The sequence below is a fragment of the Cricetulus griseus genome, chromosome 2, assembly GCF_003668045.3.
Source record: "Cricetulus griseus strain 17A/GY chromosome 2, alternate assembly CriGri-PICRH-1.0, whole genome shotgun sequence".
Lineage (NCBI taxonomy): Eukaryota > Metazoa > Chordata > Mammalia > Rodentia > Cricetidae > Cricetulus > Cricetulus griseus.
Window position 1 is genome coordinate 304,493,548 of NC_048595.1, and position 27,389 is coordinate 304,520,936.

Genomic DNA, 27,389 nt, shown 5'->3' on the forward strand with positions numbered 1-27,389 from the left:
TTGTAAGATTTCTGCTTGAAAGGGACTACCTTGCGAGTAATTTCAGGTAGTGACTGGACAGAGCTTGCTACTGCTCTAATCTGTAGCACGAATCCCAAGGTATGTAGCATGACTGTTGATGAGCACATACTGATGGCCCAAATAGGAGCTGGAACTAAGAAGATGCTTCCTGAAATAGATGGTAGAATGGATAGAAACACACAAAAGTGAAAAGTTGTGTGTGAAGGTGAGAGTATGTGCACGTGTGTGTGGGCTGCATGTGTGTGCATGCATATGGAGTGCCAGTGTCAACATCAGGTGTCTTTCCTAGATCACAATCTATAGCATTTTTCTGGGGCAGAGAATCATTGAAGCTGATTGATTTGGTTGGACTGTGGCCAGTGAGCTTCAGGGATGCACCTGTCCCTGTTTCCCCCAGTCCCCTCTAATCTTGAGCTAAAAGATGTACTAAAATTGTAAACTCAGTTTAAGGCACTACTTAGAACATAATAGGTTAATTAAGTGGCTTTTAGAGAAATTTGAGGGATCTTTGTAATATGTGAAGATTTTTTTAGTTTTCAGTGGTCCTAATTAGAAACTGAATAGGCTGAAATCCCTCCAACCAAATAAGTATATAAACATGCAAAACTTACAGCAAATTATTGTCTTGATTAGTTCCTCCTTGATCACCTATGGTCCCCTTAGGGACTCTCTCTAAGCATTGAGACTCACTACCTGGGTTATAGCGTACATTTCTTCCATAGATAGAGATATAAAGGGGCCTCTGTTGTGACTTGTGCTTTCATTATACATTTATCTGCTTAATTATTTTGCTCATATGAAGAAGCCATTAGATAAGTTATTGGCAGAATAGAACCTTTGTTCGGGTCTACCAGTTGACTAGGAAAGTAGAGGTTTTCTGTACCCTACATTGTGAGCTGCTATGCTAGTATATTGTGGTCCCTGAGAGCATCGTATCGACTTTTTGATCTATAGAATGACAGAAGCCACATTTGATACTCTGCGACTCTGGTTAATAATCTTGTTATGTGCTTTGCGGTTGGCCATGATGCGAAGTCACCTACAAGCATATTTAAACTTGGCCCAGAAATGCGTAGATCAAATGAAGAAAGAAGCAGGCCGAATAAGTACAGTTGAGCTACAGAAAATGGTAAGTTATGTAACAGTCAAAATGAAAACAAAATTGGCACAAGCCAGCTCATATCCTTACAGTAAACAGGTGTAAAAGCTGTAAGCTGATATTTGTCAGAGCTCTTACCTGATTTTGGTGCTGAGCAAGGGTCTGGCTTGTCTTCCTGCCTTTGGTGCTGTTAAGTGTCAATATGGGTGGGTGCTGTAAAGCTGTGGCAAACCCTGTTGCTGGGGACCCATCTAATGATCTGAAAGGTATTATAAAATGTTGTCTAGACCTCATGGCTAGAAGGGTGGGAAATTCAGTGCCTCAGATTGTTGCTTTTAACATTCCTCCATGTGCTTCCATGTGAATTGTATGTACTTAGCAGAGATTTTTAAAGAAGAAAAATGTGAATAATCTATCACCATTATAGTTGGCCCATAATCTAGTCCTTTTTCTTTTTAGACTTACTATAATTTTGGGCCCCTGTGTTTTGTCTTTATGTTTCATATATTATCATGTCATTCAAAACTTGACACCAAGTATGTTCATATAGAATGAAATTTTAGAGTTTTTATTTATCTATAAGTTCATGTTTTACATGCCTTCCTGTCACAGTTGTTTACCTAGATATTTAAGTAGCTCTCCATAGAGATTTTAGTAATTTGTTTTACCTTTGAAATGTTTCTCTAAAAATTTTGTAGTATTTTCAAATTCTAAGAGCTTATCTCTGGGTTGAGCCTTTCTTAAATCAGGGTACCTGTATAATGAATATAAATGAATGATATTTAGCTTTCTTCTCATGAAAGGATTATGTATAAGCATTTCAGCTGGATGATCTTATGAAAGTTTAATTCACTTGTAACATGTCGGTTGTATTAGATACTTAAGCATGTTGTTGGTTGCAGGTGGCTCGAGTCTTTTATTACCTTTGTGTCATTGCCCTGCAGTATGTGGCCCCTCTGGTAATGCTGCTTCACACAACTCTGCTTTTGAAAACACTAGGTAGGCATGTCATGGCAACTGGAAAATACCTATAGTTAATTCCCTTTCTGTTACTGGCAAAGAAATGCAGGTCATGATGTTGCTGCTGTGGTTATTATAGCTTTAGGAGGAATCGGAGGAAAGTTTTATCTGTAGAAGTTGATTTGTCTTGATTTTAGAAGCCCAGCAGTATATGGTTTTCTTATTTTCTGATTGTAAGGGTCATTATTTTAATGTTAATTTCCAGATTTCTCACTTAATGTGGGTAAGCACTTGTTTAGATGTTAGTGTACAAGTAAGTGAATTAAGGTTTGTTAGCGCCTAACATTTAGTTATTACAAAGTCTTTGTAAACTTGACTAGACTGCAGGAATGTGTAGAGAGTTTGACTTTAGGCAACTTAATGTAGGAAGGATGAAGGATTTTCAGGAAGTAAGGGAGGTCTAAACTATCAAGTTTCCTTGTATGTTAATGCCCTGGAACTGCCCGTTGTTACCCTGTTTCTTCTCTTAGATTGGGCAGCCTGCTATTGTGCAGGCTTAGAAGCGCCAAGAAACTCTTAAATATGATCTCAATAGGTTCACTCATAGCACAGAGCTGATGATAAATATACCTGTGCCCTAAAACCTGTGTCCTGTACCAGCCAGGTAGCTCAGTTACATTGTGTGAGTCATATCCTGTGCAAGGTAGAAAAGCTTATGATGAAACCAGTTTGAAAGCCACTAGTAGTTGTTCACATTGACGTCATCCGTAGTTTCTCAGAAAGACATTTGTTGTGATGCTGTAGAGGTAGAAAGGATTTCTAGGAAGTGAATGAGTCTGTTGTCAGGAAAAGCAGTCAATTCATAGCTTAAGGATTTCCAGATTTTACTGCAGTGAACTGAGAGTCTTGTCAGTCTTGGTTTTTAATAATTTTATTTTAAAAACCATTCTGTAATATGGTTCAGTTAATTGTGTTCATATAACAAATAGAAGACTGTTACTTTGTTTTCAACATAAAATGATTTCTAATACGGGTTGGGGATGTAAGGTTTTCTTTTGTTTGTTTGCTTGTTTTATCAAGTTTGTGTCTTGAATATTCTAGGCAATCATTCCTGGGGGATTTATCCAGAAGCTGTCTCTCCCTTGCCAGTGAATAACCTCCCTTCCAACTCTGTGTCTGAACTACCGTCAACTGATGGGAAGATGAAGGTGACTGTTACACAAATCACCGTGGCACTGAGCAGCTTAAAAACCATCTTCACCCCCCTCCTTTTTCGGGGACTTCTGTCATTTTTGACATGGTGGATTGCAGCTTGCCTCTTTTCCACAAGCCTTTTTGGGCTTTTCTATCATCAGTATCTGACAGTGGCATGAATTTCAGTCAAAAATGGATGTCCAAGTCACACTTCAAATTCAAATAGTTGTGCCCTTGAAGGGTTGACAAAAGAAGAATGCAAATACAAAGGAGAAAAAGAATTATTGGAGTGTCTTGTTTTCAGTGCTTCCTCTGTACTCTCAGGGTGAATCCATGTTGTGATATTTAAAAATCCCAGGATAGGTTGTTACACTGTTACACTGTGGCATTGGAATTATAACTCACTGTATTAACTAATGGGAGAGGGCTATCTGCAGGGGTAATCCTTCTGATTACCTTGGTTTACAGTGCAAACCTCCAACAGACTCTTAGGACTCCAGTTACTGGTTACTCTTCATGGTGTTGTGGTACTGTTATTACTTAGTTGCTGCCTATAGAACAATCTTCAAACTGAGCCATGCTCTAGGGGAGGGAAAAGACATAAACTCACTTCTGTTGGTAATCTATTAATCTTCAAACAAACAAAAAATCCAACAGAAAGGAAGAGAATGCTGCTGTATATTACAGTAAGAAAAGCTGCATAGTCATTTTAAATTGAATGGAGATATAAATGCCTAATGTCTACAAGTACTGCTACTTGAGAGTAGCAAAAGTACTGTTTAAAACGTATGCCACCAAGCTTGAAAGTTCTTTTCAAATGATTGGCTATCTGAACATTTGCAGTCTCACTGTTAATTTTGGGTCTGCTGTATTTTATTACTTTGATTCTACATAGTTACGTTTAATCTAAAAATATTTATCAATACTGATCAGATTTAAAAATTACTTTGTAATCCTGCTGACTGTATATGTATTGTGTTCATATTATATATTAAATATATAATATATTGAGGTTATAAAAGATGAAAATATTGAATCCTTATAATATTTTAAGTTGCAGAATGTTCAAAACTGATTTGAATAAGATGTATTTGTATCTAGAAATTTTGTTTGGAATGAGATTAAAATACATTTTTTAAAGCTCAACAGAGTGTGATTTACTTGTTGTGCATATATGATAGTACTTATAATGTTATGGATGATTAGGTGATTTCTTCCAAATTAATTTCTTTTTCTTTTTTGAGGGGGGGTGGATTGTTGCCTTTTTTAAAACATAAATTGTTTCCCACCTGTACTCCCATCCAGATCCACCCTGTTTCTGTCTCTCATTAGAAAAAACAGGCTTCTAGGACACAACAACTAAGTGTAGCAAAATAAGATTTAGTAAGATAAAATAAAAGCAATCACATTGAAGTTGGACAAGCCAAGCCAACAGAAAAATAAAAAGAACACCAAAAGCAGACAAGAATCAGACGCACTTACTCACACATTGAGGAGTCCTATAAAAGTGCTAAACTGAAAGCTGTAGTGTGTGCAGGGGACCTGGAGCAGACCCTTTTAGGCCCTGGGCTTGCTGCTTCAGTCTCTGTGATGATTCCACATGAGCCTTGCTCAAGAAGGACCTTGTCCTGTCCCCTTTGTCTCCCCAACACTATCTGACTCTTCTACAGAGTTCCCTGAGCTCTGAGGAGAGGAATTTGATGATGGAGACATTTTGTTTTAAGTTACATGTTTCAAGGTGCACCCCCCCCCTCTCTCTTTCCCTCCCCTCCCCTTTTCTCCCCTCCTCCCTCTCGTCTCCTCTCCTCTCTGCATAATATGTGACTGTGGGTCTCTATGTTCATTCCCATCTGCTGTAGGAGAAAACTTCTCTGATGATGCCTGAATAAGGCACTGATATGTAAAAATTAATATCGAGGTATAATCGAATACATACCATATTTCTCTTTCTGGGTTTGGATTATTTCACTCAGGATGACTTTTTTCTAATTCCATCCATTTGCCTGCAAATTGCATGTTTTTTTTTTAAATAGTTCATACTCCATTGTATAAATGTACCATATTTTTTTTATCCATTCATCTATTGATGGATATCTAGGCTGTTTCCAATATCTGAGTAGAGTTTCCTGTATGGAAAATTCTGTTTAGATCTGTAACCCGTTTTTTAATTGGACTATTTGGTTTTTTGATATCTTAGTTTCTTAATCCTCTATCAGGTGTGGAGTTGGTGAAGATCTTTTCCCATTCTATAGGCTGCCGCTTTGTCCTACTGACAGTTTACTTTTCCTTACACGAGCTTTTCAGTGTAATGAGGTCCCATTTATGGATTGTTGACCTTAGTGCCTGCGCTATTGGTATTTTGTTCAGGAAGTTGTCTCCTGTGCCAATACATTCAATGCTCTTCCCCACTTTCTCTTCTATCAGGTTTAATGTGTCTGGTTTTGATTCGATTGATCAGTGTGTTTATTTTTATGCCATTACAGTGATATTTTTACTACTCTAGCTTTGTAGTACAACTTGGGATAAGTAATGGTGAGACCTCATATAGGTTTTTGTTGTTCAAGATGTTTTTTTCTAGCCAGAGGTTTTTGTACTTACATATGGAGTTTATTTTAAGGTTTGTGAAGAATTGTGTTGAAATTTTGGTGAGGACTGAATTGAATATGTAGAATTTCTTTTGGTAGGATGACTATTTTTACTATGTTAAACCTACCAATCCATGAACATGGGGGATCTTTCTATCTTCTGATATCTTCTTCAATTTCTTTCTTCAAAGACTTTGAAATTTTTTTAACCATTATGAAGCACTATAGTAAGAAATTACCAATACGGAGTCAGGTAGAAATATAAGGGTATTTAATAGGGAAAAGCCTTACTTACAGAGCGAACCAGCCAGCCGGTGGTAGTCTGTACAGCAAGAAGCAAAGAGAAACCGAAACCGAAAACGCAGTCCCCCTACTCACTCTGACCACGCCCTCACAAGCCCTCAGGTACTCTTGTAGCCAGCCCCTAAGAAGGCGTGGCTACAGCTTCCCCTACAATTCCCCTTTTAGTCTAAAAGAGGATTAAAACTTAAGAAGATAACTATCTAAGTTTAAATAATATATCACCACAAAGCACTGTTTAATTTTATTTTAGAAAGAAAGAGCTGTGATTTTGGGGGAGGCCCTGGCACTGACTGGGACCAGGACCTAACCCAGGGGCTTAAACTGGTTTGTTGGAACCAATTCCCTATGCTGGGATACTTTGCTAAGCCTAGATGCAGGGGGGAGGGGATTGGTCCTGCCTCAACCTGGTATGCCAGATTTTGGGCTCCCCAAGGAAGGGCTTACCCCTGAAGAGTGGATGGGGGTGGAAAGGGGGAAGTAGAAGGGATGGGAGAAGGGGAGGAAGGGAAACAGGTCGGTATGTAAAATGAGAAATAATTTTTTAAATAAAAAATTAATTAAAAATAAAAGAAGGAAAGAGCTGTGATTTAAACTCAAGATAACATTGTTAGAAATGTTATCATCTAAAAGTCAGTGTTCTTTAGTTAATAGAAAAGTTAGATATTTTAGAAGAGCAATTTGGTACTGTGGATATTAGTGGGCAAGAGAAGATCCGAGTTCAAATCCTAGCAACATATAAAAGTCAGGCATGCATGCATGTGTTTGTGCGTGTGTGCATGTGTGTGTGTTTATAACTCAAGTTTTGCATGCCAACTGGGTAGGGCAGGGTGGAGAGACAGGCAGAATTCTTTGGCTAAGCAGCCAAGCCCAAAAAGACTTGAAATTTTTATCAGACAAGTCTTTCATTTGCTTGGTTAGAGTTACCCCAAAATATTTTTCATTATTTAAGGCTATTGTGAAAGGTGTTGTTTCCTAATTTCTCTCTCAGTCCATTTGTTATTTGTATATAGGAGGGCTACCATTTTTTTCTGACTTGTATACAGCCATATTTCAATGAAAAGCTGTTCCCTGATGCAATTTTTAGGGTCACTTATGTATACTATCACATCATCTGCAAATAGTGAAAGGTTGACTTCTTCCTTTTTAATTTGTATCCCCATGGCCTCATTTTGTTGTTGTCTTACTGCTCTAGCTAGAACTTTGAGTACTGTATTAAATAGATATGGAGAGAGTGGATGACAGCCTTGTCTTGATCCCTGATTTTAGTGGAATTGTCTTGTGTTTCTCTCCTTTTAAATTGATGTTGGATATCAGCTTGCTGTATATTGCTGCTATTATGTTTAGGTATGTTCCTTGTATTCCTGATTTCTCCAAGACTTATGACGAAGGGGTTTTGGATTTTGTTAAAGGCTTTGTCTGCATCTAATGAGGTTATCATATGGCTTTTTTTCTTTCAGATTGTTCACATGGTAGATTATATTTATTGTTTTTCATATATCGAACCATCCCTGTACTGCTGTGATGAAGCCCTCTTGATCATGGTGGATGATCAATTTGATGTGTTCTTGGGTTAGGTTTGCAAGTTATTACTGGGTATTTTTGCATCTATATTCGTAAGGGAATTGGTCTGTAATTCTTTATTGGATCTTTATGTAGTTTTCATATCAGGGTACCTGTGGCCTCATAAAATGAATTGGGCAATGGTCCTTCTGTTTCTATTTTCTGGAATGATTTTTTGAGTATTGGTCTTAACTATTTGAAAGTCTGCTAGAATTTTGTGCTAAATACCATCTGGCCCTGAGCTTTTCTGGTTCATAGACTTAGTTATTGCTTCTATTTCACTAGGCATTACAGGTGTGCTTAAATTGCTTCTCTGATCTTGATTTAACTTTAGCATGTGGTATCATTTCTTAAGACTTTCCATTTTGGTACTGTGCAGTTTTAAAGTATGTACCTAAGATTCTCTGGATTTCCTTGGTGTCTGTTGTTATGTCTCCCTTTTCATTTCTTATTTTGTTAATTTGGATATTCTTTCTCTGTCTTTCTCAACCTTCCTAATATTGTGACACTGTGCTACAGAGTGTGCAACACATCTTTCTTTCACCACCTTCTGGCTAGTCGAGTCTCCATTGAGAGGGCAGGTGTAATTCTTAAAGACCTGCCTTTATATGTTAGTTGAACTTTCTCCATTGGAGCTTTTAATATTCTTTCTTGATCTGTACAATTAATGTGTTGATTATAATGTGTCATGGAGACTTTCTTTTCTGGTCCATTTTATTTGGTGAAGTTCTGTATGCTTGTACCTTTTTAGGCATCTCCTTATGTTAGGAAAATTTTCTTCTATGATTCTGTTGAAAATATTTCCTGGTCTCATGAACTAGGTTTCTTCTCCTTCCTCTATTCTCATGCTTAGATTTGTTCTTTTCATAGTGTCCCAGATTTCCTGGATGTTTTGTATCAGGAGATTTTTAAATTTAACATTTCCTTTGACTGATGTGTCCATTTTTTCTGTCATCTCTTCAATGCCTGGGATTCTCTCTTCCATCTCTTGTATTCTGTTGGTTAAGCTTGCCTCTTTAGTTCTTGTTCAAATTCCCCAAATTTTCATTTCCAGAATTCCCTTATTTTGTACTTTTTGTATTGATTCTGTTTCCATTTTCAGATCTTCAAACAGTTTTATTCATTTCCTACAACTCTTTGTTTTCCTGTTTTCTTTAAGGGATTTAATCATCTTCTCTTTTATGGCCTCTATCATTTTCATACAGGCTTTTTTATGGGTGGGTGTGTGTGTGGGTGTGTGTGTGTGGGTGTGGGTGTGTGTGGACTTCGGCTGTCTTGCAGTATTCAGTGCCTGTTGTGGTAGGGTTGCTAGGCTCTAATGGAATCATATTGTCCTGGTTGTTACTAATTATGTTTTTAGGCTGATGTCTAGTCCTATGGGATTAGGATGATTTTAGGTCTGGGTGATGATATCTGGTTTTGTCTTTGTTAGGTGATTGTTTTGTTCTTTGTTTTCTGCTTCTTCCCTGGACCAAGGAGAGTGACTGCTGCCTGGTAGAAAATTTTCTCTGTACCTGTTTCCTTGGTCCTGCTCAGCTCTTGTGTTGCCAGTGAATGGCTGCTGGTTTTGGAGGCTTGGATAATGGATGAGTTGTGGGAAGGAAGGTTGGGGGAACTGTTCCTTGTGATCCTATGTGGATGGGGTCAGAGAGGGAAGGGCGAGCACAGTAGGTTCTCTACTATAGAGCCTTGGAATTAGAGCAGAATAGGTGTAGATCTACCTCAGTCTACTTGTTTCTCTGGCTGGAGGGACCCTTGGGTTAGGATAGGGTGCCTGCTGGGTCTGGGAGCTGGACAAAGCAATGAGTGGGGGAGGGAGGTTAGAAGGGGAAGTCCATGAGATGGGGTCATAGAAGATGGGGACAGGGAAGGCTGCCACAGGTATTTTGCTGTAGAGCTGGGGATGAGACTGGAGAACAGTGGGATAAGAGATCTGTGGTCAGCCTTCCTGTTTTCTGGCAGGTATGGCCTGTAGGTTTTTCTTTCATTTTCCAAAGTTACGTCTCTTTCTGACCAAGTTTACATGTATTATTTAAGCTTTGTTTAATAATACTTTCAAATTTTTAGTGCCTGAAATTTAAAATATTAATTTTACTTAATGGTCCAGAAATGAGGTAATCTGGATTTAAAAAGAATAAATCAAGTAAAACTCAAGATGAAAGATTAAAGTTACAATGGGAATAACTATAAGTAATTAATAGGTTTGAGTTTTGTTTGGGTTTCTTGTTTTTTAATGAGTGAATGTTCATACAGTTGTCCTAGGGAACTGTATATTGTGTTCTGGTATAGTTACCACTCCTGAAAGCAGGTAGTGCTTTGAAGCACTTTTTGCAGTTAATTATCATTTGAATAATCTCAGGGCAGCAAATTCTTGTCTTTAATATAGATCTAAATATTTTGGAAGCAGTTGATATTTTAAGACTAATGAGTTCCTTTTTAAGTCTAAAACTGATTGAAATGAATTTTGCCTACAGTGTAATGAGACTTCGTGTGTATTTCTAAAATGTTTCAAATATATTTCCAGCTGTACCTGCATCACTGAAATAAGTATATAGCTTACAACAAGATTATACCAGAGTTTGATTTATGTTGGATGTGTAGGTTCTGAGATGCTAATCTTGGAGAGAATTGCACCTGGTGTTTATATCTCCTGCTAAAGATAAGCAACTGTAAAAGTTACTGTTTTGTGTTTCACACATTGCACGGTGGCATGTCAGATGAAAGGCACACACTGAAGTTCTGTATAAAATACCGTGTAATTAATGCTTTGTTGGTTCTTTTATTTATAGAACTCTCCCTAAGTATACTATTGACTTGGGCAAAAGGAGCTCTTTTTAAAAGTAAATTTTTTTATTTTCATCTTATTTGAACTAGTATATTTAACTACCTTACCTATATGCAAAGAAATATGTTTTTAATTGAAATTTCATTTACTTATATAAACCAAATAATTTTTTTCTTATTTTCAATTACCATTTTTCGAGACAGGGTTTTTCTGTGTAGTACTGGCTGTGCTAGAACTCACTCTATAGAGGAGGGTAGCCTTGAACTCAGAGATCCCCCTACCTGTACCTCCCAAGTGCTAGAATTAAAGACACACCTTCCTACCAAATAATATTTTTTGCATCCATTAATTAGACCAGTACAGTTCTTTGTGCTTTTTGTATTAGACTAATCCTCAGAATATGTTTCAAAAGCCAAGTATTTTTTTAATCCATATTTGACACATTATGTAGAAACACAACACTGCCTTATATGATTTGTAGAATTCATTTGACAATTTTTGGCCCTAATGCACTATAAAATTCACAACTGAAGGCTCCCTTCTATTACCACATTTCTGAAATGAAAAGAATACAATTTTATCTTATTATTTATATGCATTTTATTACATTTCCTTCAAATCCCAGCTGCTAATGCGTGGAGTGACCAACACATGCAAGCATAATGTGCCCATTGTCTTATTGTTTCTTAAATAAGTATCATTGGTAAAAATATATCCATTTCTTCCTAGAGTCATGATTCAGAAGAGATAATCATCTATTGATGGAATTATTAGATCCAGGAAGCAGGGAGTTGAATTCATTATAAAATACATAATTGGAATATCACTAGATAGTTCCTTCTTTTCAATGGAAACTTTAAATTCTCAGTATCTGGAAGCATAAAATCTCAATGTTCTCTGAATTTGTACACATTTTCTGAACCAGCACATAATTGAAAATACTCTTGTGATATATGACTTTACTCAGCAAAATAAGCTAAGTGACTTTTTAAATGTGGTTCATTCTGCATCTTCACAGAACTTTCATTAGCTTGCAGCATCAGGTTGAAAGACTTGTAGCTCATAGAATCTTACCCTCTACTCTTCTCACTGTGCACTATTCTGCTTCCAAGCAACATAGGCACTGACCAATGCCTAGAGCAGCGAATGTTCTCATTTGTGTTTTTTCCCTGCCGAAGAAAAACAAGGCACAGCCTTTATGACTGCCTTCTGTTTCTATTTTTAGTAAAGCAGATAGTTTTTGCATTTTGAGTTTCTCCCATATAAATCCCATTTAGCAAAAGAGCTTACTTCCTTGAAAGAACTAACATGATTTTGCACAAATACAAATCTAATAATAAAAATAGCTCATTCTATTTCTAGCCTTTTGTAATTAGCCCTTTTTATTTATTTATTTATTTATTTATTTATTTATTTATTTGCATGAACTAGGCCCTCAATTTCTACTAGTTAAATACAGCTAAACTGTCTTGGAGGGAATCTAGTGAGGGAGGCAGAAAATAAAGATGTGTATGTTTCTTACAGGATGTATTAAATATGAATGAAATCCGGAGAGTTCAGGGTCAGAGGATAAATCATGGAGGGGAATGTAGAGTTAGAGAGTTAAGTTTACATCTTAAGCAAGAGGAGTACAGAAAGCATCACTGAGGATGGTTTCTCAGTACTTAAAGGACATGAGTGCAGAGAGGAACATAGATTGTTAGTATCATTATTGCTGTGGCCCGCTCACTTCAGGACAAACAACAGGAGTGCTGGGACTTTGCTTGTTATGAGACTAATAAAATAAGTACTCATATGTCTTAATTTATACACAAAGTGTATTAAGTACCATAAAAATGGGGTGGTGAACAGCTCTGATAGGGAGCTTGTGCAAGTTGGATCACCATCATGATTCTTTTTAAAGAGAAGTTTTATTGTTTTTAATGTTGTCTACAAGAATTAGCTTTAGCACATAATTTTATTTGTAATAGATTTTTTATTCTTAATCATACAGTGAAGTAATTCCTAATGTTGAATACAAATTTCCAAGATTTAGAATATGAAACCACAAGTTAGCAGTGAAAAGATACAGGAATTACTACAATTATTATTACATGAGTGTGTTTGTGCTTACTCTTTCCTTCCTAATTTTAATAGTTTCTTCAAGCATGGAATAAAGTATTTACCAAATGTTCAAATTTCTATCATAATAAGTCCTTATACCCATTTTGAATAAGTGGCTTAAAGTTAATGTTCTATCATGGCTAGACATCAGTGGGCCAGGTTACAAAAAAAGAAAAATTATCTTAAAATTTTAATTATTTTAAAAGCTCAGTCATAAAATTTGAAAAGTGATAACATTGTGGAGGAAAAGGAAAAAATAATTCAATTAACCTTTCTCTATATTTATATTCTTGAATTCATATTCTGAATCCTCACTTTGAGGATTCAGCCAGATGCTAAATACATACACATGCATACATATTTACATATATAGCATGCATATCTCAACTATGTGTTCCAGAAGTGAAGGGGAAAAAACTCAAATGGACTCAGGGACCTCCACTGAACCCAATGCATGACAGATCCGAGTTAAAATTCTACTTTACAATCTCTACTAGCATGGTAGCACTTTGCTGAAGTCCCAGCACTTGGGAGGTGGAGTCAGGAGTTCAAGGTCATTCTCAGCTACAATCTGAATTCAAGACCGACCTGGGCTGCATGAAACCCTGTCTCAGAAGAAATAGGAAGGGAGTTTGGGAGAGAAATGCTCCACTAGAAGAGTGTGAACAAGCAAAGCCAATATCCACAGTGCTTACAGACTGGCTGGCACTTTGAGACCAGTGATTAAGTTAGTGTCTGTATCTCAGATTTTCCATAAGGAGACCTTGACTCTCCATCTAATAAATTGACTGAGGGGCTGTGCTTCTGTGTCAAAGTAAATATGAGAGTTGTGCTGCAGATGCTTTGTCATTTTCCTGGGAACTTCAGAGTTCCTGAGGTAACTTTTACACTAATATTCACAAGGTAAGTGAATTTTTAAATAAGACTCATGGCTTAAATGGAATCCCATGATTAAAGGTCATTTTATTAGTACTTAGGTGCTAGTGTGTCACATGAGCTCACATGTACTAGAAATAAGCACTAGTGTGTAATCCCTCTTGACTATGTCAATAATGTTCTTAAATGTTATCTTCTATGACTTTTTAAAATCCATTAGTTCTTTGAGAATTTTATACAATGTATTTTAGTCATATTTACCTCCTCTTCCTTATTTCTCAGATTCCCCCCCCATACAACTTGTATCTTCTTTTTTGTTTAATTCATCAAATTCAATTAGTGCTTCTCATATACTCTTAGGTGTGTGATCTTCCACTAAAACATGGTTGACCTTTCAGGTGCTATATCCTTCAAAACAACTGACTTCCCTCTCCCAGCCATCAATCAATTGCCAGTAGTCCTTGGCTGTGGGTGAGACTTCGTGCCCAATTGTTTCCTTTCCAAGCTGGAATTTTGTCCTGCTTGAGCAGACCCTGTGCCTTCTATTTCATAGCTATGAGTTGGTATGAGTAGCTGCTCTCCTGTTGTTGGGAAACACTGTTTCTCTGGAGTCATCCACCACCCCTGGCATTCTACCCCTTCTCATGATTCCTGGACCATGGAGAAAGAGTTTCAGTGTCTTTTAGAAATCATTCTCACTGCATGTATTTACAAAATTACTGGTTTTCACACTGGCACTTAACTTTTGTGGAATTTTAATATATAAAGTGCATGAAGTAAGTTTTAGCCTGAAGTTACATGGAGGATATTTTTTTAATTTTATTTTTATAGTAGTAATTAGAACAATTTTAAACTAGAAACAAGCTTCTTTTAGATGTCAATCCCAGTTCCCTCTCTCTCCCCTCCTCCCCTGCCCCCCCCCCCTATCCCACCCCTTTCTGCTCCCCAGGGAGGGTGAGGCCTTCCATGGGGGATTTTTTTTCAAAGTCTGTCATATCATTTGGAGCAGGGCCTAGACCCTCTCCCATTTGTCTAGGCTGACAGAGTGTCCCTCTGTGTGGAGTGGGCTCCCAAAGTCCATTTGTGTACTAGGGGTAAATACTGATCCACTATCAGAGGCCCCATAGATTGCTCAGACCACCAGGGCATCTGGAACAGCAGTCTATGCTGGTTGCCCAGTCTGGGGTCCATAAGGTTAGCTGTTTCTGTGGGTTTCACCAGCCTGGTCTTGACCCCTTTGCTTATCACTCCTCCCTCTCTGCAACTGGATTCCAGAGTTCAGCTCAGTGTTTAGCTGTGAGTGTCTGCTTCTGCTTCCATCAGCTGCTGGATGCAGGCACTAGGATGGCATATTAGGTAGTCATCAATCTCAGTATCGGAGAAGGGCATTTAAGGTAGCCTCTCCACTATTGCTTAAATTGTTAGTTGGGGTCAAACTTGTAGATCTCTGGACATTTCTCTAGTGCCAGAATTCTCTTTAAACCTATAATGACTCCCTCTATTATGGTATCTCTTTTCTTGCTCTCCTCTATTCTTCCCCTGGCTAAATCTTTCTGCTTTCTCATGTCCTCCTTTCCCCTCTTCTTCTCTTTCTTCTAGCTCCATCCCTCCTACCCCCATGTTCCCAATCAGTTCAGGAGATCTTGTCCCTTTCCCCTTCTCCGGGAGACCATGTACATCTCTCTTAGGGTCCTATATGGAAGATATTTTCAAATAAAAAGCCATATGTTACCTGTAAATCCTAAGGTGATGTCTTTTGTGTTTGATAATCACCTACTAGAGTACAAGTGTGAGGCATCCAGTGTCATTGAAGAGGTTTTTAGCAGTTTGTCCTCCAGGGGCACCACAGGCAAATTCAGCTAGTGCAGTCCTTTCCAGCTCCATTTCAAAGATCAAGTGAAAAGATTTCACATAGTGTTTTTAGAATATGGATTTTTAAGTTGATTTATTTTTCAAGTAAAAATGGAATACATGAAAATTTCTTGAGAACAGTAGTAAGAAATGGGGATTTCCAAGGTTTGGAAAGAGCTTATGGTATACCTGGTTGGGTATAAAAAACACCTGTGGCTTTGTTTGTTCCTGAGGTAACATTGCTCCATGGTCTTTTAGCAGTTGCTCAATGAAACACTATTTTGTATATTTTTGCTATAAGATACTGTTACTAGAATGCACATAAATTATGTTATAGATTTTTCTTTATAATTTTCTTATAACTTTGGATAATTTTAAAATAAATATCTGGCCAGCCATTGGTAGAATAGATACAAATGTAACAAATGTTATCACAGTCAAGCATTTGATGTGTCAAAGCTAGTCATTTCACGGTATTAATCAAAATTAAATGAAACATTAAAAATTAAATTATTTGGTCACCTAAAAGGTTTTTACTTAATATACAGATTTATCACAAGTCAGATTGGAAAGGTAAGGTGCTATCAGGTCTCTACATCAAATCAGTGGGTCAGGCTAAAAGCAAAGATTTTACTTGAATAGTTTGTAAATTAAAACATTTGATGGAGCAAGGAGAATCTTGTAAGCTGCTATTGATAACCATTTGTTCCACTATCTATTGCCCCCAAATTATGACAACAAACTTGTGTCTTCAATCAGCTGCTTTATTACCTGTCCTGATGTTCCTAAATTCTGAGCCACCAATTTGTCACGGATAGATTACCACATCAAACAGTGGTGTTATCTTTTAAGACTTCATGGAACTTTGTGAGCACACCTCTGTACTTGGTGATGTTAAGTAATTGAGCCATGGACCCACAGACAGATACTCTACATTTCATTTGTGGTTTCAAGATTTTATGATATCTGGCAGGAGCGTTGCAGAAAAACTGCCCAGAGTAACAAAGAAGGGGGGGAGGGGGAGCAGAGTGAGAAGATGCAGGAAGGGGACTATGAGGGGAAATAGTCTCAGTGCATAGTATATATAGGAATGAAATATCTTTGTGTGACATACTGTCTATAAGGAATAAATACAATGAAAATTCAAAATTCAGCTGAAAGCATGAGGAAGCCCTTTGACATTCTAGAGCTCTGGCTTTGATCTTGAATGGCTCTGTGTTGTGTGGACTCCAGTTCCCTTTTGCATAACAAACATCTTACCTCAGGAGACACTGGGCTGCTTGGGCTCTTCTGGACTGTGGCTTGATACTACAGTTAGTAGTAGCATAATCAAGTGTTGATTTCACTATTTGCTTTTCCAGTACATGACTATAATTCTATAAATTTTTATTTAATATATGTTTGTGGATTTTTGTTTTGAAAAGTAAAAGAGTATATTTGGTTTCCACTAATTTCCTTTTGGATGGAAGAGGAAGATCCTAACTAGCTCCTGGTTTTAATTTTGAGTTGAAGAATATTTGTTTCCCATCACTATTTACAGATAGGCTTCCAGTTCACATGTTATTTTAAAAGATACACCACTTGAAATCATTAATCATCAAAGAAATACCAATTAAAACTACCAGGGATAACCAACAAATTGATGAAAAGTAAGAAGCCTGTCATCCACAAATATTGAAAAGCACACAAAGCAACCAAGACTTTATGGTTTGTTATAGTTGCTTAGGAAATGGTATTCCCCGCTCTAGAAAAGGTACCAGTGGTTTTTGTTTTTATTGGGGTGTATTCATTATACACAGTCGTCAGTATCATAGCTCAAGTATACCATGTACTTTGACTCTATCCTTCCCCTCCTGCTTCTCCAGCTTCTCCTTCTGTGTCAAACAGGCAGAAAAGAACCTTGACTAAATTTAGCATCCCTTCATGATAAAAGTCCCAAAGAAACTATGACAGACAGAAACAGCAAACCTCCACATGATAAATAAACTGATAGCCAACATTTTTTTCTGAATGCAGTAAAACTCACGTATTTTCTCAAAAATCAGAAGTAAGACAAGGATGTTTATTCTTTCCATTTTTATTCATTATGGTGCTTAGAGTCTGCAAGAGAAATAGAGGAGAAGCAGCAAAGGAAGAAGTCAGGTCATCCCTATGTGCACATCATAGGAGCCTAAACCTAAGGAACCCTAAAGCCCTCAACTGGAAACTCTAGAGCTTGTAAACACGCTTCCCTGAAAATATGAATCAAATTTTTTTAAAATGATAGGACAATGGTAAATACACTGGAAAGAAATTAAATATTTCTCTTCAAATGTCCACCTACCTCACAGTGCAGCAATTTTACTGGCATGTGCTTACCTAAGAGAAAAACATCTTTAGAATTTTGAATGATGTTCATAGAAGTGTATTCATGGTAGCCTCATGAAGCAACTGGGGAATCCAGTAGTAATACAATATGTAAAGACACTGATGTATGTCCACAGTAGAATGTATTCAGCCATGAAAACATAATACTGATTCACACAAAGCCTGGATTAATCTTTAAAACAATGTACTGAAAGGTAAAGCCTTTATAGCATAGCATACTGAATATTCCATTATATAAATTCTTAGAATATTTAACCTAATCTACAGTAAAAAGCTACCAAAAAAGAATGGTTGCCTCTGGAGAATATTGTCATTAGACATTGCCAGAGAAGATGTGGGATAGTCTGGGAGGAAAACAATGTTCCTTATTGTGGTAGTTTCACTGAATTGTACTCTATAATCTCATAGGGAGTGGCACTATTAGGAGGTGTGGCTTTATGGAGTGGTATGGCCCTGTTGGAGGAAATGTATCATTGGGGAAGGGCTTTGAGGTTTCCTATGCTCAGGATACCATTCAGTGTGTGTGTCAGTTGACTTCTTGTTGGCTGCAAGCCAAGATGTAGCCAGCACCATGTCTGCCTGCACACTGCCTTGCTCCCTGCCATGATGACCAGACCCAGCAATCAGTAGAATTTGGCAGCTTCAGCCATGTGGTTTGGTGTTTAGAGTTCAGGATAGATAAAAGGAGTTATGGAATAAAGCCACTGAGCCCAGGCATGTGTCAGGAATGTCCCTGAATGGAGGCCTAGAGAGGTCATTGTGTGTGTGAAACTGTGAAATTGAAGCCTGAGTTGCCTTGGAGAACCCAGGATGTTAGAGATGCCAGAGTCATGGGATACTTGCCAAGGAGAGCTAACAAGGAGTAGAACTAGCTCAAGAGAAAGTATGTTGCAGTCAACAAAGCTGAATACAGTCGAAGATCCGAAGAGTGTTTTGACATCTGACATGAAGATGCAGAGTTTGGAGTTTGCTCAGGTGATTTTTGGACATGCTTTAGTCCAGTGTTTCCTCACTGTGCTCGCTTCCCTAAGGTAATATATATTCTGTACCACTATATATTGGAAGTATATGGTGTGCTTTTTTATTTTGAATTTTATAGGTGAGTTAAGATATTGCATAAATCTCAGAAGAGACTTTGAACTTTGGACTTTTAAACATTGTTGAGACTATGATAGACTATGATAGTTCAACTTTTTAAGTTGAACTAAATGCATTTTCGATTTATATTTGTACAAGTTTATGGGGACCAAGGAGTGGAATGTGGTAGTTTGAATGTAATTGGTCTGCATAATCTTATAGGGAGTGGCACTGTTAGGGGGTGTAGCTTTGTTGGAGTGGGTTTGGCCTTGTTGGAGGAAGTGTGTCACAGTGGGGTCAAGCTGTGAGGTTTCCTATGCTCAGGAGACCATCCAGTGTGCCAGTCAACTTCCTGTTGCCTGCATGCCAATTGTATCCAGCACCTCATCTGCCTGTATGCTGCCATGCTCCCCACCATGATCATAGTGGACTGACCCTCTGAAGCTGTAAGTGAGCTACCCAAATTAAATGTTTTCTTCATAAGTGTTGCCATGAAATGAACTGGGGAAGGGGTGGGAACGGAGCGGGGAGGGAGAGGGACTGAGAGGAGAGAAGTAGCGGGAACAGAGGGAGTCTGGGTATAAAATAAGTAAATAAAAAAACAAATAGAGTTGCCATGGCCATAGTATCTCTCCACGGCATTAGAAACCTAAGACACTTTATCTTGATAGAATTTAGATTAAGTGAATGTGTGTATCCATCAGCACTCAATGGTCATTCACTTGTTTATTTCATTGAAAATATTACTCAAAAGGAAAACATCAAACAATAATAGGGGGAAAGCTCATATTTATTCCACTCCAATTAGTGGTATGTGTAGCATATATAAGGGGCCATTTACTGTATGTGTTATCTACTTTAAAGTGAACCAAACATTAGGATAGGTGTCTAGTACCATGAGTGCTAAGTTGACAGATAATGTATTTAACTTGAGATTCTAATGGCACAATCCAGTAGAAAAATACATATGTGTTTACTCAGCCTGTTACAAGAATTTATATTGCTTCAAGTATCCAAAATAAAAATGGTGAAGAAAAAAATATAACATGAATAGCCCTAACTTAGTAAATTTGACAATTTAGATAAAATTAACAACTTACTGAAAAAAAGTAGCCCTCCAAAGCATCAGCAGAAGAAATAAAAGATCCGAATAACTATTAAAGAAGATGAAATTCATTTTTAAGAATTTTCCCAGAAAGAAGACTTCTAGCCTAAATTGCTACAACAGTAAACTTTGCTTAAGAGTTGAAGAAGAAATAGCGATTCTACTCACAGTCTTTAAGAACAACAGAGGGCGATTACCTCCCTTGCTGTAAGGGAGGAGCAAGTTGGTTGCAAATACACACAGTGTTTCAAACTGTTCTGAGACTTTTCTTTTTCTGAGTTGTTAAATCCATCACTTTAAAGTTTTAAAACACATTGATTGCTCCTGAATGTGGTGTGGCTAATGACTTCACTTTTAAGAGATGGCGCTAAATCATCCAGTAACTGTAGGAACAAAGATCAATAATTATTTTAACCTTTTAATTGGTTGGTTGCTTACATGGGCTCTTTTTAGCTTCTTCATGTCATAAACCTAAAGCAACATGAGGCAGTGTGTATCATGACTGATATCATGGAAGAGCAAAACTGCTCACCTCATGACCAGAAAGCAAAGGAGAAGGAGAAAGGACCAAGATTCCATAACCTCTTTGTAGGTCACACCTCCTAGCAACATGTAGGCTGCATTGTCTCCCAATAGTACCGTCCTGGGGATCAAGCTTCAAATGCCTTAGCCTTAGGGACAGTTAAGATTCAACTAGAGCAAATCCAAATTGTTTGCAGAGATGTTTCATTCTCCAGGTGGGGGCCCCAAAAGTGGGACATGAATCCTAACGTCCTTACAAAACATACAGAATAAAGGTGTAACTGTGGTGGCAGTACCTGAAAAAAAAAATGTCACTTTAGTAATAGCATGTACCCTTGGTGTGGTGTGATGGGAGCAAAGATTTACCTCTGGGGTCTTCCTTCTAAACCCCATAACACCAGCTTCATCATGAAGAAGAGGTCTAGGTTATTTTTCATCTCAACCAGTGGCTCAAGAGTTATCATTTAATGGCATGTTCTACTCTTGGAGAGGAACTGAGGTTTTTTTTTTTTTTTTTTTTTTTTCGGGGGGGGGGGGTGTTTTGAGACAGGGTTTCTCTGTGGCTTTGGAGGCTGTCCTGGAACTAGCTCTTGTAGACCAGGCTGGTCTCGAATTCACAGAGATCCGCCTGCCTCTGCCTTGTGAGTGCTGGGATTAAGGGAATGTGCTACCACACCGCCTGGCGTGAACTAGTTTTTATACTAGTATCCACACTGAGTAGCTCACAACTTCCTATAACTCCAACTTTGGATATGTTGCCTTCCTCTGGTACCCACAGGCATCTCTCGCTCGTATGCACATGCCCACAAACAAACATACACATGTACACATAAATAAAAATAAGCCATTAAAATCCCATGTGAGGGACATTTAAAAGAAAACAATCTAACCAATCTATATAGAAATTATGAGTATGTTTCCCAGACAATGCAGCCTGCCACATTTGAGCAGGGCGGTTACTGGCACATGCTACTTCTGGCTTCTTTTTCAGAAATCAGGTGTTCATAGGTGTGTGGATTAATATCAGGGTTTTCAATTTGATTCCATTAATCCACATGTATGTTTTTATGACAATACCAATCTGTTTTTGTTACTGTAGCTCTATAGTACAGCTTGAAGTTAGAGATGGTGATGCCCTTATTGTACAGGATTGTTTTTGCTATCCTGCTTTCTTTTGTCTTTCCATATGAAGTTGAATATTGGTTTTTTGAGGTCTGTGAAGAATTGTATTGGGATTTTGAAGGAGTTTGCTGAATCTGTAGATTGCTTTTGGCAAGATTGCCATTTTTACTATGTTGATTCTACCTATCCAAGAGCATGGGAGATATTTCCATTTTCTGAAATCTTCAATTTCTTTCTTCAAAGACTTACAATTCTTGTCATATAGGTCTTTCATTTGTTTGGTTAGAGTTACCCCCAAGATATTTTATGTTATTTTTGACTATTGTAAAGGGTGATGTTTCTCAGATTTCTTTCTCAGCCCATTTATCATTTGTATATAGGAGAGCTACTGATTTTTTAAGTTAATCTTGTAATCTTGTATTCTGGGTAGAGCACATGTTTAACACTAGCAGTTGGAAAGTAGTATCATTCAGATCTTGTTGAGTTTGAGACCAGTCTGGTCTATAGAGCTAGTTCCAGACCAGCCAAGGCTACACATGAAAACCCTGTCTTGAAAAACAAACAAAAACTGAAAATTTAGGTATATATGTGTATATATGTATATACATGAACACACACACACACACACACACACACACACACATATGTGTATTGTATGTCATTGTCTCAGTTTCTCCCCAAGTCTTGAATAGATATGAGAAGCTACTTTTCCTCATTTGTCATTGCTGAGGATTGAACCCAGTACCTTGTGTGTAGCAGGTAAGTGTTGTACTGCTGAACTGCACTGAGCCTCAATTTAACACTGATGCCTTAAGAATGGACATTTAGGAGCTGGGCATGGTGGCCTACCCCTTCGTCCTAGTACTCAGGAGGCAGAGTCATGTAGAGTATCTGATACCAGCTGGGTTTACAGAATGCATTTTCAGACATCCAGGACTACACAGAGAAACCCTGTCTCTAAAATGAAACAAAACAACAGAAAAAGGAGTTTTAAGTCAAAATGGTTTTAATTTCCCTGAGTGAAGGAGCTATTTAAAAATCAAGATATTGCTGGGCAGTGGTGGTGTCCACCTTCAATCCCAGCACTCGGGAGGCAGAGGCAGGCAGATCTCTGTGAGTTTGAGGCCAGCCTGGCCTATAGAACAAGTTACAGGTACCAAAGCTACAGAGAAACCCTATCTCAAAAACAAATCAAGATATTACAGTACCTTTCACAATTTTAATATCAGTAATGGTATTATTGATAATGTTTAAACTACTTATCAAGAAACTGGGACTTCTGTTATTTACTGAGACGTGACATCTGCATTTTAGTATCCTTTGGGGTTGATACTGGTCATCATACATGGTCAGTTTCTTTGTACATCTACTGTTTGGGTTTTTTCTTTTGTTGTTTAGTTTTTGTTTGTTTTTTGTTTTGTTTTATTTTTGACAGTTTCTTTCTGTAACCCAAACTGGCTTAGGAGTCACTGTGTCATGCAAGCTGGCTTTAAATTTTCAGCAATCCTGTTGTCTCTGTTTCCCCAGTGTTGAGATGTACAGGGGTGAGTCATCATGTCCAGTTTTTCTACTGGATTTTACAGTTATTAGCAATGATGTCTGCTGCTTCTCCCATCCCTGACCAGTTCTATGCATCTCTGCATTCTCAGTATAAAGATGTTCCCAGGGTGGCTTCCTTTGGACTTTACCTCCTGAATATAACAAGTACTTATTTCAACTCCTGTTTTCCATGTAGACTAAAGAACTTGAAACTGGGTTTTTCTAATGCCACATCTCAATGATATCATTAATAGCCTAATTTATAGCAAGGATTAAAGAAATGGTTGTTACTATTACTTATTTTGAAAGTATCTTAAAACAAAGTTGCAAGCATAATATGAAGGATATTTAAAAAAAATGTGTTGATCTGGTAGTAAATTGCCTACAAACTCATTTGACTCACTGATATTTTAGTGTGATTGTTAACAAAGTAGGATGTTCTCCATTGTATTTACATTGCAACCATTGATATCTGATTTCCATCTAAGTTTTAAGCCATATCGAATTTTTGCCAATTGTCCCAATAGTGTCCTTTGCAGGTTCGGTGTAGAATTGAATTTAGTTTTTATGTTTCCTCTGTCTTGAATTATCTGTTCTTGATTTTCAGGGCTTTAACCATTTTTGAAGACTATCTACTAATTGTAGGATGATCTTTAGATTAGATTTACTGGATGTTTCCTTGTGTGTATGTTCAAGTTGCTCAGTAGGGATGATTATTACATGAATGACTGTGCTGCTCTCATTTCGTCCTAGTAACTGGCAAACAATTGCTGGTGATATTCACTTTAATCTTGATTAAAATAGTGTGTTTGCTTCCTAGTTCCTCTGGTGATGTGGATTGCAGGCTGGTAATCCTTTGCTCTATGTCTAAACTCCATATATGAGTGAATGCATACCATGTTTGTCATTTTGTGACTGGGTTACCTCACTCAGGATGGTTTCTTCTAGTTCCATCCATTTGCCTGCAAATTTCAAGATTCCATTGCTTTTTTCCGCTGAGTAGTACTCCATTGTGTAACTGTACCACATTTTCTCTATCCATTCTTCAGTTGAGGGACATCTAGTTGTTTCCAGTTGTTTCCAGGCTCTAGCTATTACAAACAACGCTGCTATGAACATAGTTGAGCATATGTCTTTGTTGTATGAATGTGCATTATTTGGGTATATGCCCAAGAGAGGAATTGCTGGATCTTGAGGTAGACTGATTCCCATTTTCCTGAGGAACTGCCTTACTGATTTCCAAAGTGATTGTACAAGTTTGCATTCCTACCATATTTTTCTACCTTTCTGCAAGCTGACTCCTGTGACCTTGGACATGATCAGTTATTGCTGCCTTAGTACTACCTTAGTCCATTGTACTGCTACTAAAAAATACTGCACAGAAAGTGTATAAAGAACATAAATTTAACTGGGTGATGGTGGTGCACACCTTTAATTCCATCACGTGAGAGGCAGAGGCAGGCAGATCTCTGTGAATCCCAGGCCAGCCAGGATAGGCTTCAAAGCTACACAGAGAAACCCTGTCTCCAAAAAAAAGAAAACATAAATTTATTGCTCATTGTAGGAACTTGGTGTCTGAGTGAACCCTAGGTATCCATTTCTGAAACAATGGTCTTACTGCTGTCCCCTCCCGTGATGAAAAATCAAAGGGAAAAGAACCTGATTCATTTAATTAAGACTTCATCTGTGAGAATGGAACTCTCATGACTTAGTCACCTTTCAAAGTCCCAGCTCTTAATGTGTCACACAGGGTCTTAGGTTCCAACCTGTGAATCCGACTTGATGCATCTCTTCAAACTGTTCAGGAGCTTTCTCCCCCAACATGGGCACTTGCCTTGCACAGCCCATCTAATGTCCTTAAGACTACATTTCCCAAAAAAGGAAGGAGCAAAAAATTACTCCCTAAATATCTAAATAAAAATTCAAACAAAATACTGTTGATTTTAGTCGATTTTCCTTCAATTTCTAGGTGCTTTATCTCTTTTTCACAGAAGAATCTGCATTTGCCTGAGTTTTTGATAGAGAGAGGTTTTTTTTTTTTTGAAAGAATAATGTAACAAAGCATTGGTTCTTTTTCATTTTCCTCTAAGTATTTGTACCATGTTTATGCATCTGAGTAGTTCTCCATGAAGCACTCTTAGTAGCCTCAAGTCCTTATGATAGGACTGCGCTAACATTGGCAAGTATTTTGTAACCCACATTCCCCTTCACTGTTGCCATCAAGTAGCTGCCTCTTTTTATACCTCCCCTCTCCAAAATCCTGGCAAAACAGAAAAATAAAGATAACCATAAAGTACTCTTCTATTTCCAGGTACCCCATAATAAGATAATCCCCTGAGTTGAGAACCCTTGGAACTCATTGCAGTTCATACAGTAGTTATGCCTAGTACATTCTTAGGCTCAAATTGATTCACAAGGCAACCCACATTGGTCTATTACCAATTTTTCCTTCTACATAAGCTTCTAAATTTGAAGAATTAAAAGATATATTTTTTTGAATTAAGAAATATCACACCCTTATTGCCCTGGTAAATGTTCCCTATTGATCTTATTTGGGATTCAGAGGCTCCAAACCAGATGCTGCTTTTAAATAGAGTTTCACTGTGAATGAAGTGTGCCTCAAATGAACTGAAACATAAAACCTGCAGATACATGATCATCTGAAGAAGCTGTATGGAAAACGTTAATTGGAGGCTCCAGTTCTATTGACTTCTTACTTATATGAATATTTTTATAGAAATTTAAGATAATATCTGCTTAGACAAACCAAATTCTTGTTTTAAGATCTGAACTAAAAATAACAGGAGAGAAAATCCCCAGCTAGACATCTTTCACCATCACATGAAACTTCCAGGGCTGGAAATGAGTTATATTTTATTTGAGTTGTTGAACAAAGGGGCCCCAATGGAAAAGCCCAAACAACTCAGACTATTGCCAAAGCTATTGTTGGTTCTCCAGAAACTGATGGTTAGACCCTATTGCTGAAGACAACACTTGCGTATCTCATTGAATGTGGAGAAGTTGAGCTGATGCTTAGCTAGAGCCTTCACCACCTACTGACTAATGCTCATAGTTCAAGAAAGTACCCTATATGCTACCAGAGGAAAAATGTAAACACCAACTCAACTATAAACAATGAAATTTACAGTGGTGCTCTGTCTGCATGTTGTAGGAGTAACCAACTACTATCTAATGGGCTTTAAGGCCCACCCCGAGATAGAAGCCATCCCTAACACAGGTTGAGGCCTCGACGCTGGGCATCTGTGTGGTCGTTGATGGCAACATGACCCATAGACATCAATTCAGACCATGACTAAATTGGATCCTGGCTGTGGTAGGACCACAAACCCAGACATGGTCATTGGCAGCAGGGTGGACTCTGATGTCACCATGTTCTCAAGTGGGAGTGCAGGCCACTCAGATTAGTGTGGCCTCCTGAAGCAGCATAGCTTTCGGATACCAACATGGTGCCAGGTGTTGGCCCAGACATCTGGCATTGGCATGACCTTCTGTAACATCAGGAGTAGTTTGAATATATGTGACCCCCATAATCTTATAGGGAGTGGCACTATTAGGAGGTGTGGTTTTGTTGGCATTGACATGGGTTTGGCCTTGTTAGAGGAAGTGTATCATTGTGAGGGTGGTCTTTTAGGTTTCTTATGCTCAGGATACGGCCCAGTGAGTCAATTGACTTCCTGTTGTCTGCAAGATGTAGCACTTTCAGGCTTCCACACCATGCCTGCCTACGAGCTGCTCTGCTCCCCTTCATAATGATAATGGACTGAACCTCTGAAACTGTAAGTGAGCATCCCCAATTAAATGTTTTCTTCATAAGTGTTGCTTCACAGCAATAGAACCCTAACTAAGACAAGGAGCTACTGACATCAACACAGACCCTGGCTGAAGGCACCCTCCATCTTGTCAAGTATATGGGAAGCAATATGACTGACTGTGCCAACCACAGGTGAGAACAGAAATAGTGTGTGTCCCTACAACCTCAACTTTGGAAGACCATTTTTATTTTTACACATGCTTTTAAGTACGTTTAACTTTTAAAAGTAATTTACATGTATGAGTGTTTTGTCTGCATGCATGTGTGTGTACCACATATGTACCTGGTGCCCATAGAGACCAGAGAATGACACTGGAACTGGAATTACAGACAGGTGTAAGCCCCAACATGGGAGCTGGAAACCAAACTTGGATCCTCTGTAAGAGCAAGAAGTGCTTTTAACAGCTGAGCCATCTCTCCAGCCCTATAAATTATACTTAAATTGTGCTCAAAATGGATATAGAATGCTTTTATTAGAATATTTTCAG

At 38.0% G+C, this 27,389-nt stretch overlaps 1 protein-coding gene across 3 annotated transcripts in view; it reads left to right on the forward strand.

Moving 5' to 3' along the window:
- Nucleotides 1-4,420, forward strand: part of Tmem161b (transmembrane protein 161B) — a 66,473-nt gene extending 62,053 nt beyond the window's left edge. For 2 of the 3 annotated variants that reach the window (XM_035440483.1, XM_027401783.2), the window contains 3 exons: nt 976-1,150; nt 2,023-2,119; nt 3,182-3,453. In XM_035440483.1, the coding sequence (XP_035296374.1) occupies nt 976-1,150; nt 2,023-2,119; nt 3,182-3,453 (544 nt within the window). Of the gene's footprint in view, nt 1-975; nt 1,151-2,022; nt 2,120-3,181 lie in introns of all 3 variants that reach the window. The other variant, XM_027401782.2, reaches the window with a different exon arrangement.
- The last annotated feature ends 22,969 nt before the right edge of the window (nt 4,421-27,389 follow it).